At 37.2% G+C, this 16,296-nt stretch overlaps 2 protein-coding genes across 3 annotated transcripts in view; both read right to left on the bottom strand.

Moving 5' to 3' along the window:
• Positions 1–860, bottom strand: part of slc51a (solute carrier family 51 member A) — a 9,896-nt gene extending 9,036 nt beyond the window's left edge. The window contains exon 1 of the mRNA XM_067435005.1: positions 642–860. Within this exon, the coding sequence (XP_067291106.1) occupies positions 642–717 (76 nt within the window). The 5' untranslated portion in view covers positions 718–860. The remainder of the gene's footprint in view (positions 1–641) is intronic.
• Positions 861–3,263: 2,403 nt separating this feature from the next.
• zdhhc20b (zinc finger DHHC-type palmitoyltransferase 20b) lies at positions 3,264–16,029 on the bottom strand. Of its 2 annotated transcripts, XM_067434923.1 has the most exons (14): positions 15,586–16,029; positions 14,976–15,002; positions 14,412–14,506; positions 14,126–14,246; positions 12,322–12,391; positions 12,138–12,170; positions 11,941–12,061; positions 9,385–9,420; positions 9,062–9,194; positions 8,101–8,227; positions 6,800–6,892; positions 6,578–6,693; positions 6,171–6,218; positions 3,264–4,025 (listed from the first exon to the last, which is right to left on the bottom strand). In XM_067434923.1, exons 1-13 carry the CDS (start codon positions 15,701–15,703, stop codon positions 6,175–6,177), a joined length of 1,134 nt encoding a protein of 377 aa, XP_067291024.1. In that variant the 5' UTR covers positions 15,704–16,029; the 3' UTR covers positions 3,264–4,025; positions 6,171–6,174. The 2 variants fall into 2 exon arrangements, with proteins under 2 accessions (XP_067291024.1, XP_067291025.1); XM_067434924.1 differs by lacking the exon at positions 9,385–9,420 and having other exon boundaries at positions 15,586–16,026.
• Between the last annotated feature and the right edge of the window lie 267 nt (positions 16,030–16,296).

Below are 16,296 nucleotides of genomic sequence, written 5' to 3'. Positions count from 1 at the left end.
TACCATTTAAAAACACCACATGGCATCTGTTTATCAATCAATGATTTTTTTCTCAATAACTATGGGTGTAGTAGATATCAAGAGTCAAACTGAATTCAAAATTCAGATTACATTAAAAATAATATTCCAGTCTGCATGTTTGATTATAGGGTACAACGTTTTAAGATCACGGAAGATTTGATGCAATCTAATTTAATTCAAATCAGAATTGTTTAGAATTGTCAAAAATAAAATAAAATATCCCAGGTCTAGGTAAAATATAAAAATATGACAATTCATGCCAGTGTGGAGTTAGCCTGTATATGCAAAATACCATATATTAGCTAGTGTTAACAAAATAGCATATTTATATATTTATAATAACAAAAATAATGGGATCTCCTTAAAAACCCTAAAAGCTTCTAGAAGCTGTCTTTTTGATCAATTACTATTTTTGAGAATGGTGGATAATACAATTTACTAAAAGGAATTGTTATATACCATGGCAACGTTTGTATTACGTCTATCTACATTTAACACCAAAAAAATATCGAGTGAAAGCTACATTGTTTGCCAGCTGTCCTAAAACACATTCCGTTTTACGGGGGAAAAAAACATCAGGGAGCAACTTTTAGGAAAAGTAACAATTTAAAGATACTTACGTCTAATAACATCGATAGTGAACGGAGCATCTTGTCTGCATCTCGGATCAAAAAGTGTGTAATTTGACATTTCCATCTTTAGTCACCGTTTGTAATCCGTACAAACCCAATGCTCGCCACACTTTAGTTTCAGCATGCGTGAAACTAATAAACTGAGGAGAATTCAGGCTGGTTTTGCACTTTGTATGTAGAGGAATCCCAGCACTTGCTCAAGCGGTCGCCCAATGACGCTTTCATTCGACTGCACTGCGCTTGCGCAATAGTGTCAGACTCACTCACACGACAGGCTTCAGAGGAGTTTTATATCACTACTGATAGAAAAGGAATGACAGAAAACCTCAAAGAGTCACACTGCTGAAGAACTTGGTTGTATAAAATAAAAAATAAAATACTGTACATAATCAGTTCTGATAATAGATGGACTGGCAGACAGACAGTCTCACTTTATGCAATCGAAACCCAAAACTTTTTTTTTTCCAAGCATAAACAGTAACTGGGAGGGTTTACATTACAAGATCAGACCAAAGTTCACAGACTGACAATACAGGTACACATTTTTTACAAAGATTATTAAACTCAAAAGGAGTGTGAGAATATGTTTAGCATGCTGAACTTGTGATTTGCAAGGGTTGAATGGCCTCGGTGCTAATGAGCTGGACAAAGTTCAGGGTAAAGAACAGCCCTTGAAACCTGCAAACAGAAAGATAGATGTAAAAATATACATCTATCTTTGTGAGGACATGCATTGGCATAATGCAATCTCTCCCTTCTTACCCTAACCTGAATCATTACCATAAACCTACCCTTATCCTTTTAAACGGTCCTCAGAAAGTAAGGACTGGCCAAAATATCCTCAGTTTACTCTCTTTGTCCTCGCTCAGATGGTCTAAAACTCAAAACCGGTCCTTACAAAGATATCTGTACATGTACATGTACATTTGACTATATTAATGAAGACATCTCATTGACTTCCATTGATTTTTCTATCAGATTAATGACATTTTCTTTGGCTCAACCAGATTCACACCTCCCAAACATAACTTACATAAACCGCTGTGCAAAACACTATTTATATATAACCATGATTTGGCTGATTTTTTTTAACTAGTGAGGTCCAGCTCACTAGTCAGTGTTCAACAGGTTTCACTATATTAGAGAGATTTCTGGATGCCATATTTCAAACATGTACAGAGTATAAATATTGTAGAAACACAAGTTTTTTTTGTTTGTTTTGTTTTTAAAACTGACATTTATTGGTACTTGTTACATATAAGCATGTACTTGATCACAAAATATCCATGTTAAAATTAAAAAATATGTTTTTCTTTTTACATTATCTGCACCATATGCATTTTAAAACATAATCCATACTTTCACATAAGTAGATCAAATATGTAGCTGTGTTTGTCATGCATGCCTTAATGTTTTGATCTGATTTAACAGAAACAAAGAAAATGGTACAAAGACACCAACAAATATTCTATATTAATTTCATTATGGCTTCATGTTTACCTTTTTACTAATTGATATAGTATATAAAATGTAATGAAAGACAACTCTTTTTTGTTGTTGCAGTAAATAAGAAAAAATGGGGCCTTGCTTTAAAACAGAACTGAGATACACCATACAAAAAATTAAATAAAAAAATAGCTTTTTTTTATTTCATCAAGGCTGTGTAATTCATACCTAAAAGAAAGCTGTTTGAAAGACAATCTCAATCTCTAAACCATTCTATATGCATTCTTTAACACCACAAAACAGCTACACCATTTCACATAAAACATTACTAGTTGCAATCTTTGTAACAAACAGCAGTCTTCCATGTGTTGTCACTGATGGTAAAAGTGATGACAAACATATGATTTTTCCATCAAAGGTCTCTTAAAAAACCAAAAGCTCTCATCTGGTAATACTTAAAAGCCATTCATGGTTAGATTTGAGACGGTACGTTTTTCCTTAAATGCCGTTGGGGCGTATAAATGAACACCATCCCTGTATCTACATTCATGACTGATTGCATTGTTATTCTGTATGGAGATATTTGGTCTCTTTTCATTGGTTTAATACTCGTTTCACCCTCATTTACAACAAAAACCACAGAACAGTGGCACTCTAAATACGTGTTTGCACGAATGTCTTGATTTATCATTTCTTTAGATAGCCTACGTCAGAACACAAATGAAGCAACCACTGCGATACATAAAAACACATCTGGATTTCCACACATCAGTTCCACGTTAGCTCACGCTACAGTCACAGCTGACGGGCACAATTATTATTCCACGCTGAAACAAATGCCAACTTGCGACAAATATAAATACACAAAAAGAAAACTTTTACCACTTTGCCAAAGAGGCTAAAAAAAAAAGCATTCTGATTCTAAATAAGAGCTATTCACAATGCATATGTATAAAATATAAGGGAGGGGATTAAGAAGAAAAAATTAAACCGGTGATACAATACCAAAGACCATAGACCTAAATGCCGCCTGCTGGCCAGTTCTGATACTGCAGGAGGAACCTATTAAGATTTTCCTTTTGGTTTCCAAAGCGACACTGGCTACACTGCAAGAGCAGAGAGGTATTACTGACATTTTGTAAACACTCCTATAGAGTTCAGAGCTCTGGTATTAAGCCCTTTATTTGGCATACGTAAAGTGTGCACAACATTTCACACCAGAATCATCTCAAGACTGACAACAAAATAAGTCACCATACAAGTGGAGCAGCTTAAGAATACACAAGGGTCTTTTGCAGGCATCCTCTGCCTGGTCACACTCTGTTGCACTTTGTGAACACGTGTGTTTATATCTTAGAAGAATGTCAATGAAGTAAAAAAAACAACAAAAAAAGTATAATATTCCAAAAAAAGATAGAATGACCATGCCCATTTACTCTGAAACCGGCGACATTCTGTGGCACGCAGGATTTCCAGATGTCCATTCGCTTGGCACAGATCCAGAAAAATATATTATTTCCCCTCACGTAAATAGCAGTTGGTACCAGATGTGCTGCGTTTCCTGGTAAACTTGGGGAAGTTGTATCGCCAGTATCAATTGACATGCAAGTAAAATCTGCATGTCTTGTGGGGTCTGTGCAGGCCTGAGCAACAAAACTGTTTGTTGTGCAAAAAACGATGGATGTGAGAAGACATGCGTGCAAATCTCTGTTAAAAGAGTGCAGCTATTGTAGCTGAACGGGGACTGGGAGTCATTTTATAGACGTCATGTACAGCACAGATTTGGGATGCTCTGTAAGCGAGGGGGAATGGAAAATGTTCAGGAGCTGTTTAAGGCATCAGCTTAGATGGCTGTGATTCTCCTCAACAGTACTGGGAGTCAAAGGCACGAGACCAATGAGGACTCACCCCTCACCAGCTTCAGTCCTAGGAAAGGAAATGACATCAGAAAGGTCTTAACGCATGCTCACCAAGGCTACATTTATTTGATCAAAAATACAGTAAAACCCTTTTCTGTTGTAATATATTTTCAAATATATTAATTTATGGATATATAATTTATTCGTGTGATGGCAAGGCTGGATTTTCAGCATCATTACTCCAGTCTTCAGTCACATGATCTTTCAGAAACCATTCTAATATCCTGATTTGCTGCTCAAGCATTCTTATTAACAAGGTTGAAAACAGTTGTATTGATTAATATTTTTGCTAGGGCTGTGCAATATATCGAAATATCGCAAACGTACAAAATCGCAATATGCATATCGCAATGGCACACAATATCTGAATGATTTAAATAGGCTACTTCAACTTTGTGAAAAGTATACATTTTTGGCGGACGTGTATAGCAGAGAATAGACTGGGCACACGACTGTTACTTATGTGACTTTCTTGATGTTAAAAAGAGTTATTAAAGACAATAACTTGTGAAAAACAACTCCTTGCAGTCTCGCGCTGTCTGACACACACACACCAAAATGTGCGCACAAGCCGCCTCTCTGAAAGTGTGTGATCCCTTCAGTTCTGTTTCGTTTCTTGTTACTCACACAAAACTGTCAACACACAGAGTTATGTCAAAACGGCTGTCTTGACGAATAATCATGTAAAAACAGTAGGTTATGCTTTAACTGAATGATATCAGTTGAGGAAAGATACCAAACAACAGAAGAACAAGAGAAAATCACTCAGTACTCTTGGCTGAATAACCTTTGTAGCTTTATCATCAGTGTATATTTAATTCATGTGAAGACTACTGTTTTTAGTTCTTATTATATTGACAAAGATAAATTAAAATAACCAAAATAATCTTCCACCCCTATAGTTCAGGAATCTTTGTTTACCTGGATGTTGTTGATGTTCAGTTTTAGGTAGATATAACTATATATTACCAAAGTCAAGCAAAGAGTTTATGGTATTTAAATATTTGCATTACATTTTTTGTTTGTTTACATTGATGTTAAAATTATATTGTCAGATTTATGAAATACATTTTTGCTAAAACGCTGCTGGTCACTTTCAGAAGTTGTAGCGTTGCTTTATTTTCCCAGAAAGACTGTGTAACACATAAATAATATCTCACTCAGATTTTAAATACTTTTTAAATAGATTTTACACACTAATAGCAATATGATGTTGCATATCGCATTTTTCTTCAATATCGCACAGCCCTAAATTTTGCCTAAACTGTGATACATTTTTGTTCTGAATTTTCTTATCAATAGAAAGTTGAATACAATTATAAATATTGAATGTTCATTTTGATCAATTTGATGCATCCTTGTTGAACAAAAGTATTAATTTCTTTACAAAAAATCTTACTGAAGGCCCATTCACACCAAGAACAATAACTATAAAGTTAACTATAACGACTACTATATTAGCATCCACACCAGCGGACAATAACATTCGGTTAATTCTAAGAATGCATTGCAGTTTTGTTATCTGTTGTTTTAAAGGTGCAGTGTGTAATATTAGTGAGGATCTATTGACAGAAATGCAATATAATATACACCACTATGTTTTCAGAGGTGTAAAAACCTTACATAATTAATCATTGTATTTTTATTACCTTAGAATGAGCCAATTATATCTACATACACTGCAGGTCCCTGTTTCTACAGTAGCCCTAAATGGACAAACTGCTCTACAGAGCGCTAGCTACTCTCTGCTGTCTCAGATGAAAACGTTTTTGTCCTGTGTTGGCCAGTGTAGTTTCTCTGTGTTTCGAAATATAGGGGTGAGCTGTTGCAATTCGCGACCTCACCGCTAGATGCTGCTAAAATGTACACAGTGCACCTTTAAAGGTTGAAGCTCTTAAACGGATTCTGATTGGCTGTCAATGCTTTTTAATTATTCATCAGCTAAATAAAAATGCTCTGAAAGGGATCCCAATGATATTATTTCTCTGTGCCATTATCGTTATAGTTCTTTGTGGACTTTTATATTTCAATTTTTTATTTATTTATCTTTATCGATACAGTTACTGTCTTTGGTTTGAATGGGCCTTGACACTAAACTTGTATACTGCATATATTACATATTCAAACAATACTTAGTGTGATATTACCTTACCTGGCTATGACTCGCTCTCAATGGAGATAGTGATGGCCTCACTTTCATCTGAAAGGCAAGATGAAGGTTATACCAAAGTCCTTTTAAGAAAAGCCATTTCATATGGCGGTCATCTTTGAAACAGCTCTCAGGCATGATAGTGCAGGATGTGTAGTCCTAAATGCGTCTCAGATCACTGCCAGTTTCTTTAGCAACCGGAGCTTCTAACTGCAACTGTGGTGATTCTAAGCCTTTACTACTCAACGATTGGCTCTTTCATTTAGAAGGTGGGGCTTAGTCACCATATTGGGTGTTGCACTTTCTCCCAAGTAATCGGAGTGTATGTCTTCCTATATATAAAATGTCTGGTTATTCTCAAAAATTATTCCACTTAGGTCTGCTAGAATGGAGCAAAATACGAAACGTACCGGACTTTAGGATGTCTGGCTCTTTGTGATCTCCTTCACTGTGGTAATCGTTGCCTAGCAAACGGTTTTGGGATTCACTGAGAGGGCTGGTTTGCTCAGCCGATCCTTCTACAGCACTGTGGGAATAAACCACACAGAGTTACTGCTATTCGTCTCTTTTTGGCTGGTTTTCCACAAACACTGCTACTCAATGGTGAGAGATGAGATGAAACGCCACCTCACCATTTATCCAACCCGCCAGGCTGGGGACATTCAATGGGCTGCTCAGGATCAACAGTCACCAACCGTGTAGGAAAAGAAAGTCCATCTCCTTGACTATAGCAGAAAAAACAATATTTAAATGAATCTTTTTATACTTGCTTTATCTAATTCTATCTAATCTAATTTTATGAATGTCAAATAAATTTTACCTGGTAGCGTCACTATACTTAAAGTGAAGCCATTTAGTTACTAAGAAATATATGCTAGAACTTTCTTAGTTTCTAAGCTATTTTATTAATAAATCACAGACTAGTGTTGACATTACATTTTTCTGCGCTACTGAATGTTTCTATGCGCGGACGATTTGCACGTGATCTGCGAGTTACTTGTATGTGTGTGCATTACAATGCAGCAGTGCTTTAGTTAGTTAGCGAATGACGATTAACTTTATGCGACCTGATTATTTATATTTATACTGCGTCTGAACTGTGCCGTAGCCTCTACACCAGGGGCTACTGTCGATTTTCATTTACTTTTGCATCGTTGTCCGCATTGACATGTAATTACACAAGCAGAGGAAGCATGATAAACCCTGACTGTGCGTTTACACCGGCGGTGGCGAGAGCGTCAAGGTGGCCGGAAGTCATTCATTTTCAATGGGAGCCGGCGGCGAGCTTCGGCGAGAGTGGCGCGGCACGTCTTAGACGATTTGGCTGTTGAGGAGAGTTGAAATCAGCTCAACTTTATGGTAATGAGCTATGACGTGGTACAGCGGCAACCAATTGAAATAGAGAAGTGCTCCGCTTGAGAGAAATCCACAGAACGCAGGCCTGTACACTTTGGTTCTGACCAAATTAGTTTCCAAGCAAAATAGAGGAGAAGTTGATCATTGCTGTGCGGGTTTCCCTATCATTTATGACGTGATCATTCATAGTGATGTGTAATTTGTTAAGAAGGCACGCAAATTTTTGGAGAGGTTCATGTCAGGCTATACACAGATTATGACCTAGCTACAGCATACACTCGACATAGAAGTAAAAAATTTGGCTTTACATGTAACATATTGTGGAGTGCTCTTGGACTTCAAAGATTTCTTATCCTGTTGCGCCCATGACCAGCAACTAGTCAACAAAGCTTAAAGGGATAGTTCACCCAAACATGAAAATGTTATGTTTATCTGCTTTCCCCCAGGGCATCGAAGATATAGACACAAACCGATTGGTTTGTGCGAGAAACTGAACAGCATTTATATAAAAAAATTAACCTCGATCGAATACAACACTGTCTTAGCAAGTAGAACTAATACAAATATTCAAAGTCACCTGGTAAAGACAGGAAGTAGCCAGTACTTCTTCTGGTCCCCAAACACCTGAGCAATGTTCTTGCTGAATCCCAAGGAAAATCCACTTTTATCAGGGCCGTTTCGGAAGACTGGGGCTCTGAACGCTTCTGAACATAAAGAACAATCCAGAAGAGGGTTAAAATGCAGTTTAAAAGTTTTTAGTCGGTAAGATTGATTACTTTTATTTATCAAGGATGCATTAAATTGATCAGTGGCAAAAGTGGCAGTAAAACATTACAAAAGGTGTTTTCTTTACATTACAACTTTCAATATAATCAAATCTTTTTTTCTTCCAGTTTTCACAAAAATATTAAACAGAACAACTGGTTTTTAAAGATAACAATAAAATAATAAGAACCAAATCAGCATATTAGAATGATTTCTGAAGGAGTTCTGGAGTAATTATGCTAAAAATTGAACTTTGACATAACAGGAATAAATAACACTTTATAATATATTCAAATAGAAATCTTTTATTTTAAATTGTTAAACAATATTTCACAATATTGCCACTTTTACTGTATTTTTGATCAAATAAATGCAGCCTTGGTGATACTTCTTTAAAAAAAAACACAATCTTAACGAATCCTAACTTTTGAACATAGAATAAATGCATGACAAATCATTGAGCTCTTGTTGTGACTGAAGCTGACTGAGTGCATTAAAGCGTTTTCAAACTAAATTACAGAGGCTGATGGGAAAACAAGCAGGAAATTGCTTCAAAGACTGATTTGGTCAACACATGGAGATTTGAACGATCAGTTTACCAAAATAAAACTGAACACCTTTTTGCTTGTGCACAGCAGGCCTACTGTTGTTGCTATGGAAACAATAGTGAGCAAGTTGTCTACAGGCATGTAAGCTTTGTTAGAAACATGAATCTATCTACACAATACATGTAGACAAAGATACAGAGAAGTGAGTATGGTCAGGTGTGTTACCTATGGTGGACCTGTTTTTTCCCACAAGCCACAAGTGGTAAGTGAAGAGTGAAAGAATGCTGATGCAGAACATGGCCGCCACAAAAAAGAGAAACAAGACATGGAATTTGGCGTGAGACTCTGGCAGGTCACTCTGAGAGAGGGGGGGAGAGAGAGAAAGGAGAGCTGTGAGACAAAGATAAACAACAAGCAAGACATGGGCACATGTCGTACCCACACACTCCTGATGGGTACGTTAGGGTCACAGGGTTAAAACGACAAAAAACAGTCAACGTAACAATGCGCTAACACCGACACGTTTACTAAACACTGTGAGGGATTACCTTTGGACAATTCTCTGCCGATTTCCTCCGGCAAAGCTTAGTGCAAACAGAGACAGACTGTTAGACACAGGAAGAGCACAGCGGGAGAGCAAAAGCTGAGACGCAGGCGAGAAGGCTTTAAAGCAGCAAACAAGTGCTTATGGAAACATATACACTATTACTGTTCAAGAGTTTGGATTTTTTAAAGAAAGATTTTTGAAAGAAGTATCTTATGCTCACCAATGCATGAATACAGTAATACTATGAAATATTATTGCAATTTAAAATATCTGTTCTTTTTTAAATCTATTTTAAAATGGAATTTATTCCTGTGATGGCAAAGCAGAATTTTACTCAAGTCTTCAGTCACATGATCTTTCAGAAATCATTGTAATATGTTGATTTGCTGCTCAAGAAACATTTCTTATTATCAATGTTTAAGTTTTTTTTTTTACGATGAATATAAAGTTCAAATGAACAGCATTAATTTGAAATCTTTTGTAACAATTAAAGCATCACTTTTGTTTAATTTAATGCATCTTTGCTAAATAAAAGTAATTGATTTATTTTTTATATATAATTGTAGTGACTTTTGAACTGTGTAGTGTAAGTTAAACAAGCAGATAAAATGGAAAAGACAGGAATGGACAGAAATGGAAAGGACAGCACAACAGTAGTAAAAGGGTGAATGAGTAGACAAGGATGGTAGATTGGTGGGGTGACCAGATTTCTCAGGGTGGAATAGGGGATGGGATGGGACAGCTCCCCCCAAAGCAATTGCATACACTAGGACAAATACGATAGAAATGAAATAAAAGTTTTTGAGGTACAGTATAGGATTACATTAGTATAGATTAACATTAATGATACAGGTGTTTTAGGCTGCTGTCACCTGAAGACCGAATGCTAGGATCTAATTTACCGACACATACCCAGGGTTCATCGGGCCGTTTACATTCACTTAAGTCATAATCTACTGTGTTAAAGTGAGATATTCCACATGATGGCCATTTTGACCACCGTGACTGTATTTGACCATTCAGGTGCAACAAGAACTAAATTCGGGACTATGCGTTGTCTGAACTGTCCCTTTAAGGACAAGTGTTCACAATCAGTAGGCTGCGCTGCTAAGACCTGCTCGCATCTCATAAGCCCCTTTCACACTGCACGTCGGACCCGCAATATTCCCGGAACATTGCCGGGTCGCCTTCTGTGTGAAAGCAAACACGTCCCGAAATTGAACCCAGGTCGGGGACCTTGTAACATTGCGGGGTTCGATCCGGGATGAGCACTGTGTGAACAAAAGCCAAAAGTAATGCCGCAACGTGTACGTAGTTATCGTGTGACTCCTAGAGCTTGTTTTTTCAATAATACAACCCTGCAGTGCCAGAAGAGCTAGTCTGCGTTTTAAACGCAGAGAGTGTTCGTATACAAAAGAAACTAAAATTAAACATGCAGAAACGTGCACAAACTGGACACAACGCGAGACCACGGAGCTTCTTACTCACGGAGCTCTTTTGTGGGCGGCAGTGGCTCATTGGTTCATGTAGGTTGTCTACAAACCAGAAGGTTGGTGGTTCAATCCCCGGTTCCACCTGGATGGCGCCTTACATGGCTGACATCGCCGTCGGTGTATGAATGGGTGAATGTGAGGCAAAAATGTAAAGCGCTTTGGATAAAAGCGCTATATAAATGCAGTCCATTTCACTTACTATCCGCGCTGAAGCGGAGATCGCTCGCCATTATACGTCACATCCGGATGTCACGTGTCAACTCGATCCGGGACCATTACGGGTTGTGTGTGAAAGCGCACATATTATGGAATTTCACTGGCAGTGTGAATGGACCAAATCTGGCGGCCCAGGAACAAATGCCGGGTCGCATTATCCGTGTATTTGCCGGAATCGCAGTGTGAAAGGGGCTATATACAGACACACGCGACTGAGTTTATAAATGTTAACCTTGTTTATCTGAAAGTATTAGCGCAGTAAGACTACTTAGTCAAGTAATCACACGTATTTGACAGGCGTGCATGCTCACCTCAGCGCATGTGAAACGAGAATGAAATTTCTCGTTGAAACCGGCAAGGCTTTAAAATGCGGCTAAACACCCCCTACCTTTAGTGCATATGATTGGATATTTGGTCATATCAGCACGTAGATTCACAGGCACACTCAAAAAGGGTAAAATAAACTAAGAGAAATATTAAGACGAAGAGAAATAGAAATAATTAATTAAATGCAAAACGTATTGAACCGTGAATGATGTACCAAGCGGTTCAAGATTACATTGATAATTGTGACATCTCTATAGGACACTAAAAATAAGAGCTGAAATATGGGACTGTCCTGGAGAAAAAAATACTCTGGTCACCCTATAGATTAGACATAAACTGATGTATGACTAGCAATGTAGCACATGGAGGAAATTCAGACAGGAAACCGCTGGGATCACGTATCTATCCACAGGTATAATGCATGATGACCTGCATATGACACAATATGACAATGAAAACTTTCACATACAAGGAAGTACGGTACACGAACGAGTATGATGAAAGGTGAGGGATCTACTTACGGTCCAGAACTTTATGAAGTATTGGAGGACAGAGGCTGCGATGAATAAGCAGTAAACAAGCGAGTAGGTCAGGAACAGGATGAAGAACTTGTAGTTGGAGAAACCCACACAGTTATTCACCCTGTGGATAATGGAGGGAAAGAGAGATATAAGCTAAAAAAAATCATTTGAATCCCAACCGCCTGTATTCCACTTACCACGGACAGTGATGATCCATCTTTAGTACACACCTGTGAATAACAAGAACAAGCATTTAGAAGAAAGAATGAAGGCCACCCAAAAAATATATGGTATGTCAAGTCACTAAAATGACATTAAAATTAAAAGTGAAATTAAACTAAATGCCATCAGAACTGACCATGAGACCCTACAGTAACTTACATGTCACACGCAGAACAATGGTGACATCTGTCTGGCTTGATGACCTGGCAGCGGTCACAGTACCGGATAGCTACAAGAAAAGGAAAAAAAAAAATCCAAATTTCATATTTTTTTAATGGCAAATCCAGGTTGAAACAGAGAGCAACAAAAGGTAAAAATAAATTAATAATACTAAAAGTAATAATAAACAAAGAATAATAAATAGGTAATAAAATAATAATTAAAAGACAATATAAATAACAATTATTAGGTTGATATTAATAATCATAAAAGATTTGGGGTTTTAGATCTCCAGAGTGAGCCACATATGGTCTTAAAGTGGCTTTGAGTGAGCGAGAAAGCAAGCAACGGATGGATGGATGGATGGATGGATAGATGAAAAATACTGATTTATACAGGACTCCATACAAGGGTGGTAATCTTCTTGGCTGCACCTAAACTACCGGCAAAGCTAAAACCTTGTCTTCATAATTACTTTTTTTTTGGAAAGAAATTATATATATATTAGAATTTCCAGTCAGGATTTAGACTGACTGCTCTCATTAGAGTTACAAATGATTTGCTCTTATCATCCGACCGTGGTTGTATCTCTGTTAGTTTTACTCGATCTTAGCGCTGCATTCGATACTATCGACCACAACATTCTTCTGAATAGACTCGAAAATTATGTTGGCTGTTAGTGGAATTGCATTGGCATGGTTTAAATCATACTTATCTGACCATTATCAGTTTGTAGCAGTAAATGAAGAGATGTCACAACGATCATGAGTTCAGTATGGAGTACCGCAAGGCTCAGTGCTAGGACCGTTGCTTTTCACTGTGTACATGCTACCACTGGGAGATATCATTAGGAAGCAAGGCATTAGTTTTCATTGTTATGCGGACGATACTCAGCTCAATATTTCTTTGTGCCCTGACGAAACTTACACAAACTCCATAAGTAGTAACCTAGAATACTGTCTAACACTTCATGGCTGCTCTGTCAAGCCCTCGTCGTCAGTGAGGAACCTGGGTGCTCTTTGATACTAATCTTTCATTTGAAAGCCACGCTTCTAGCATCTGTAAAACCGCATTCCACCATTTTAAAAATATAATTACGGCACATGCTTTTCAATGGATGCTGAACAGTTAGTTCATGCGTTCATGAGCTCAAGGCTAGATTATTGTAATGCTCTACTGGGTGGTTGCCCTGCTCGCTTAATAAACAAACTCCAAATAGTCCAAAACGCAGCAGCTAGAGTTCTTACTAAAACTAGGAAGTATGATCATATTAGCTTGGTTCTGTCAACACTACGCTGGCTCCCTATTAAACATTGTATATATTTTAAAATCTTGCTTATTATTTACAAAGCAATTCTGGCCAGTTGATAATCTAGATTATCAAAATCAACTGCAGGCGGTCGATCCTTTTCCTATTTAGCACCTAAACTCTGGAACATTCTTCCTAGCATTGTTCGGGAAGCAGACACACTCTGTCAGTTTAAATCTAGACTAAAAACACATCTCTTTACTATGGCATGCACATAGAACATTATCAATTTCTATTATTCAAATCAGTTATATGATCGTTAGGCTGCATTAACTAGGTCAGCCGGAACCGGGAACACTTCCCATAACACCTGATGTACTCGTTACATCATAAGAAGAATGGCATATACGCTAATGTTCCAGTGAACCACTGTTGACAAAGTAGGGTAAACCTGTGTTTGGCTAAATCTAGTATTCATGCCCGTGAGGTTCAAACCAGTTGGTCATATTTTGTTCAATATTCTATGTGTTTCAGGGTGTAAAGTCAGTCTCTAACCTCCTGCCCCAGTGCGGGTGTAGAGGGGAAGACTGGTGGCCACTCTCTTTAGGATCTCCTGTTGAGTTTCTGGACGCTGTTCCTTCTCATACTGTTCCTTCTCAGATTTGGGTAGACAGAACTAAGACACAATACAATACAGTCAGCTCAGTGTTTGACAAATCAGCAACATATTTCATTTGAACAACAATAGTTTGTTAAAATTATAAATAAACAGCACTCTCTCCATGGAAACAAATAAACATTTTGTGCATTTATTCATAATGGCCGGATTAAAATTGTGTACCTCTTTGGAAGGGTTTGCTGGTCTTGTAAATATGGTTTTCCAGTACGACCATACAAACATGATAAATGAAAGGTGAAACACAACCAGGTAGATGCCTGAAAGGAACAAAGAGTATACAGTGATTAACAACAAGACTTCATGAGCCTGCAGAGAAACCTGCCAGAAACAGTCTGAATATAAATCAGTCACTATAAAGGCTTTTGTGATTACTAATGCAGTTTGACTGTGGTGGAGGGCACACAGTCAGCACAAGCTGAATGAAGCCCTAACACCCTGACAACTGTGCCAAAGTGACTCTGTACCTTTATAAACATACATACAAATATCTGCAACTCTAAAGTACACTGAATGGTTATGAATTTAAGAATTTTTTTTACAAGGCTCTTTGGAATAATTGATTCTGACTGGTTAAGATGCATATTTTATTTTTACATTCATTTTTTATAAATTCATATGTATACTTATTTATACAAGTTAATGCACCAGAAACAGGTCATAGACACATTTAAAAGAAATGAAACATCATGATTTGTACATTATTTCTTGTGTAAAAGGTTTACTCACATTTTTCACCGTTATTGGGAATAGTAACTGCAGAAAATATAAAAACAGAAAGAGAAAGAAAATGTTTAGCAGATGTGACTCATGGCACATCGGCCTTATCACACGTCTCCTTCTGTGAACATTGGTATAGAATATAGACGTGGACAAACTTCACTTGGACATGTGACAGAAGACTTGAGGCTTTGACGCTGCGTCAGGGATTTCTGAACTGCTTTTAAATTTATATAAACATCTTATCCATATTGAAAATAAAATGTTTTGCTATATTTCAGTAGGAATCAACAATCTAGTTTCTGATGTCTGGACACTGGATAAACAGGGACGGGTGGTATATTTATGGGTTCCCTACTGTAACACTTGGGGAAAATGTATACTTGGATAATGGTGTATATTTACATTAAAAATAACAGTAAATTAAACAAATAACTTAGAAACACTACCGAATGATACACCGCACAATGTATGCTCTAAAACCACATTAAAACCATAAGCCTTGTTTTGCTTCCAGTTTGAAATCAATACGCCAGTTCATGTAAACAAATCATTCATTTAGTACAGTGACTTCCGGTAGGCGTATGCCCCTGTGGTATGAATAATAAAGTACACTCACATATACACAGCTCCACCACGTATGCATAATACGACCAGCACACAACTAAGGCAATAAATATCACCGGTATCCAAGCTAGACCCCTCTGGCAGCATCTCAGTACATGTGTAGGCGCCATCTTTCTTCTTCCTTGACTACAAAAGACGGGAAAGGGAGGGATGTGATCCGTGCCCCACCAACATCGCCGGTTCGGATCCGCCTCTACTTTGCAGTACTACGGTAAAAGACTAGATCATGAATATTCACGACGTTGCACTACATTAACTCAGTAGACCTACCTGATTGGGCGAAAAGCAGACGTCGGTAGTTCGCTTTTAATATTTATTAGGTTACGTATCTGGACGTCAGGGAAGTCGCCTACGTAAATATAAGATTGCCATAGTTGGAGTCATAAATTCCACGCCAGTCTAGCACGGATATGATGTTTTTGCGTTTATGGATGCATTTTTGATTGGCTTACGTCTAGACCAATCGAGCCTAACAGAGCAGTTCAAAACACAAGCTGAAATATTGCCTTTTTAAATGCACACGCGTTTATGGACATGCACATTATATATATATATATATATATATATATATATATATATATATATATATATATATATATATATATATATATGTATATATATATGTATATATGTATATATATATGTATATATGTATATATATATATATATATATATATGTATATGTATATATATATATGTATAT

This window comes from Pseudorasbora parva, chromosome 24, assembly GCF_024679245.1.
Source record: "Pseudorasbora parva isolate DD20220531a chromosome 24, ASM2467924v1, whole genome shotgun sequence".
NCBI lineage: Eukaryota > Metazoa > Chordata > Actinopteri > Cypriniformes > Gobionidae > Pseudorasbora > Pseudorasbora parva.
Note: the sequence above shows the minus strand (reverse complement) of the source record. Positions and strands in the feature narration are given on the sequence as shown.